At 36.2% G+C, this 2,759-nt stretch overlaps 1 protein-coding gene across 1 annotated transcript in view; it reads left to right on the top strand.

Annotated features, from left to right (window-relative positions):
- The window catches only part of LOC119677211 (uncharacterized protein K02A2.6-like), an 11,250-nt gene extending 9,631 nt beyond the window's left edge, over positions 1-1,619 (top strand). The window contains exon 3 of the mRNA XM_038088483.1: positions 57-1,619. Within this exon, the coding sequence (XP_037944411.1) occupies positions 57-1,619 (1,563 nt within the window). The remainder of the gene's footprint in view (positions 1-56) is intronic.
- Positions 1,620-2,759: the final 1,140 nt, after the last annotated feature.

The following is a 2,759-nucleotide window of genomic DNA, read 5'->3' as shown; positions in this document are numbered from 1 at the left end:
ACAACGTATTTATCAATACGGGTTTAAACTCAAGATCGCAAAATGCAATTTTTCAGTTCCTGAAATTGCTTACTTGGGATATATTGTCAGTAAAGACGGCATTCGCCCAGATCCAAAAAACATTGAAGCAATCAAGACAATGCCTGCGCCAACCAATCAATCCTTCAGAAGACTATGTCATCGCTGCAGTAGAGTTTGAAATTGAAAGTAAACAAATTTTACATAACTCACTTGATAAGCTGCCGCTTACCAGCAAAATGATTACTTACGAAACAGCTAAGGACAAGGTTTTAGTTAAAATTCTCGAATATGTAACTGAAGGATGGCCATCAAACTGCAACAACAGTGAGTTAAAAGCTTACTTTAACCGAAAAAACGACATATGTATAGTTGACGGATGTTTAATGTTCGGACAACGCATTATTATACCTCAAATTTTCCGAAAGCGCATTCTTAAAGAAATTCACCGAGGTCATCAAGGCATAGGTCGTACTAAAGCCATCGCGCGGAACTACGTTTATTGGTCAAATATCGATTACGATATTGAAGCAATGGTGAAAAGTTGTTCAAATTGTGCCGCAGCAGCTAAAATGCCAAAACCTTTTGATTCTTGGGAACGGCTCCATATTGATTATGCAGGACCAATAGATTCATACTACTATTTGGTCGTAATCGATGCGTTCTCAAAATGGCCAGAAATTATACAAACAAAATCTATAACAGCAACTCAAACAATTTCCAGCTTGAAAGAAATTTTCGCTAGATTTGGGTTACCGAAGACAATAGTTTCAGATAATGGTACTCAATTTGTGAGTCACCAATTTCAACAGTTTTTAGCGGAAAACGGCATTAGTCATATACGAAGCAGTCCGTACTATCCCATGTCAAATGGACAAGCCGAAAGGTTTGTGGATACTTTAAAGCGAGCACTCAAAAAGTTAAATGGGAAGGGGGTAACTGCTGAAAATCTTCAAACATTTCTACAAGTTTACCGATCTACTCCGAATAAGCAAAATGAGGACAGTAAATCGCCAGCTGAAGTTTTACTAAAAAGAAATATCCGTATTAAACTTGACTTGATTAAACCAACGCTGGTGTCAGACCCAAATGCCAAGTTTAAAAACAAGTGCGATACACAACTCAAAATGAAAGCGCAATTTGACAAAAGGCACGGTGCAAAGCCAAAGTTTTACGAAAAACAAGAGCTCGTTTATGTCAATATATTCAAAAACAAACACTTTGAATGGACAAAAGGTAAAATAATCGAACGCATAGGTAACGTCATTTATAATGTTCGCTTACAAAACGGCAAACTTATTCGTGCACATGCCAATCAAATTCGTGACCGAAAAGATCAAGGAAATGAGTTGTCTTTAGAAATATGTACTTCCGAAGATATCGCCAACGAAAAGTGTTTAGTTGATGCATTTGGCCTCTACGAAACAACACCTACAGATGTGGTCGAAATAACTAACAACAACATGGTTTCGACTCCAAATCAATCTTTCAACGAAGTAACCGAGATTGCAATCCCTCAAACTGAGAAGCACAATGAGGCAGTTGTTCCGTATACCCGACCAAGGCGTACTAGACATCCTGTTGACCGTTATAGACCCTAGAATCACCGCATTGGAGATTTAATCTCAAAAGGGGAGGTGTTGGCAACTCTGCCAAGATGACAGATGACAGATAAAGAAGAATTAATATTTTAATTCTGTCAGTTATTTGGAACTTGTGAAATAATAATAACTTGGAGTTTTTTGAATAAATAAATATCTAAATTATACAGATATAACAAGAAACATGCTAGAAGATTAAGAAATGATGAAAAATGGTACCTTAACGATCATCAATTAGAAGTGGTTAATAATTATAAATATCTATGAATAAATATGAAATATAACGCAAAATTCGATAACCACTTGAACGAAAAGTTAAAGGAAGCTTAATTGGCTATTCATTGTACCTGGAAAAATGTCTTAGGAAATCCGAAAGTGTCACTGCCCGTAAAATACAAAGTTTTTGAAGCCACAGTTAAGTCAGTTCTAAATTATGCAGCGCAAATCTGGGGTGTTGATAAATATGACGCAGTAGAAAAATTGCAAACATTTTATATAAAGAGAACGTTTCGTTTGCCGAAAAATAGCCCAAATTATATGGTGCATTTAGAAACTAGTCTACCGACGCTATATACCCAAACATTAAAATTGCATTTTGATTACATCAATCGTGTTAGGAATTTGCCAAGCAATAGGATTCAAAAAACATTAGCGCAGTACCTAATAAATGAAAAAAAATTATTTTTTGAAAAATGGTTAAATCTGGCATCCGAGTTAAATATAACTAATGGTTTGAGTATTAATGAAAACTGGAAAATGTGGCAAAAAAATATAATAACGAAACTAAGTATTGAAGAACGTAGAAATTTTGTAGAAACGGCGAGAAACAGTATATCGAGAGATGCATATAGCAAGTTGAATTATGATCTAGGTGTCAATAATTACCTTCACGAGCAATATGACATAGAAACAATAAGGACAATCTTCAAAACCCGTGGCGAGCTCCTACGATTGTGCTACGTGCCGCACGAAAGTCTAGACACGCTGTGTACGATATGCAACCTTAAATTGAAAGGCGATGTTATACACTTAGTAGGCGAATGCCCAATTTTTAAAGAACAGATTGCTGTGTACTTCGGAAAACTCGCGCTCGATGTCAATGAAACCATACGGTTACTGAATGGCCCCAACTGGAGATTG

The sequence above is a fragment of the Teleopsis dalmanni genome, chromosome 2, assembly GCF_002237135.1.
Source record: "Teleopsis dalmanni isolate 2A chromosome 2, ASM223713v2, whole genome shotgun sequence".
Classification (NCBI taxonomy): domain Eukaryota; kingdom Metazoa; phylum Arthropoda; class Insecta; order Diptera; family Diopsidae; genus Teleopsis; species Teleopsis dalmanni.
The sequence above is the reverse complement of the archived record's forward strand: the minus strand, read 5'-3'. Positions and strand labels throughout refer to the sequence as shown.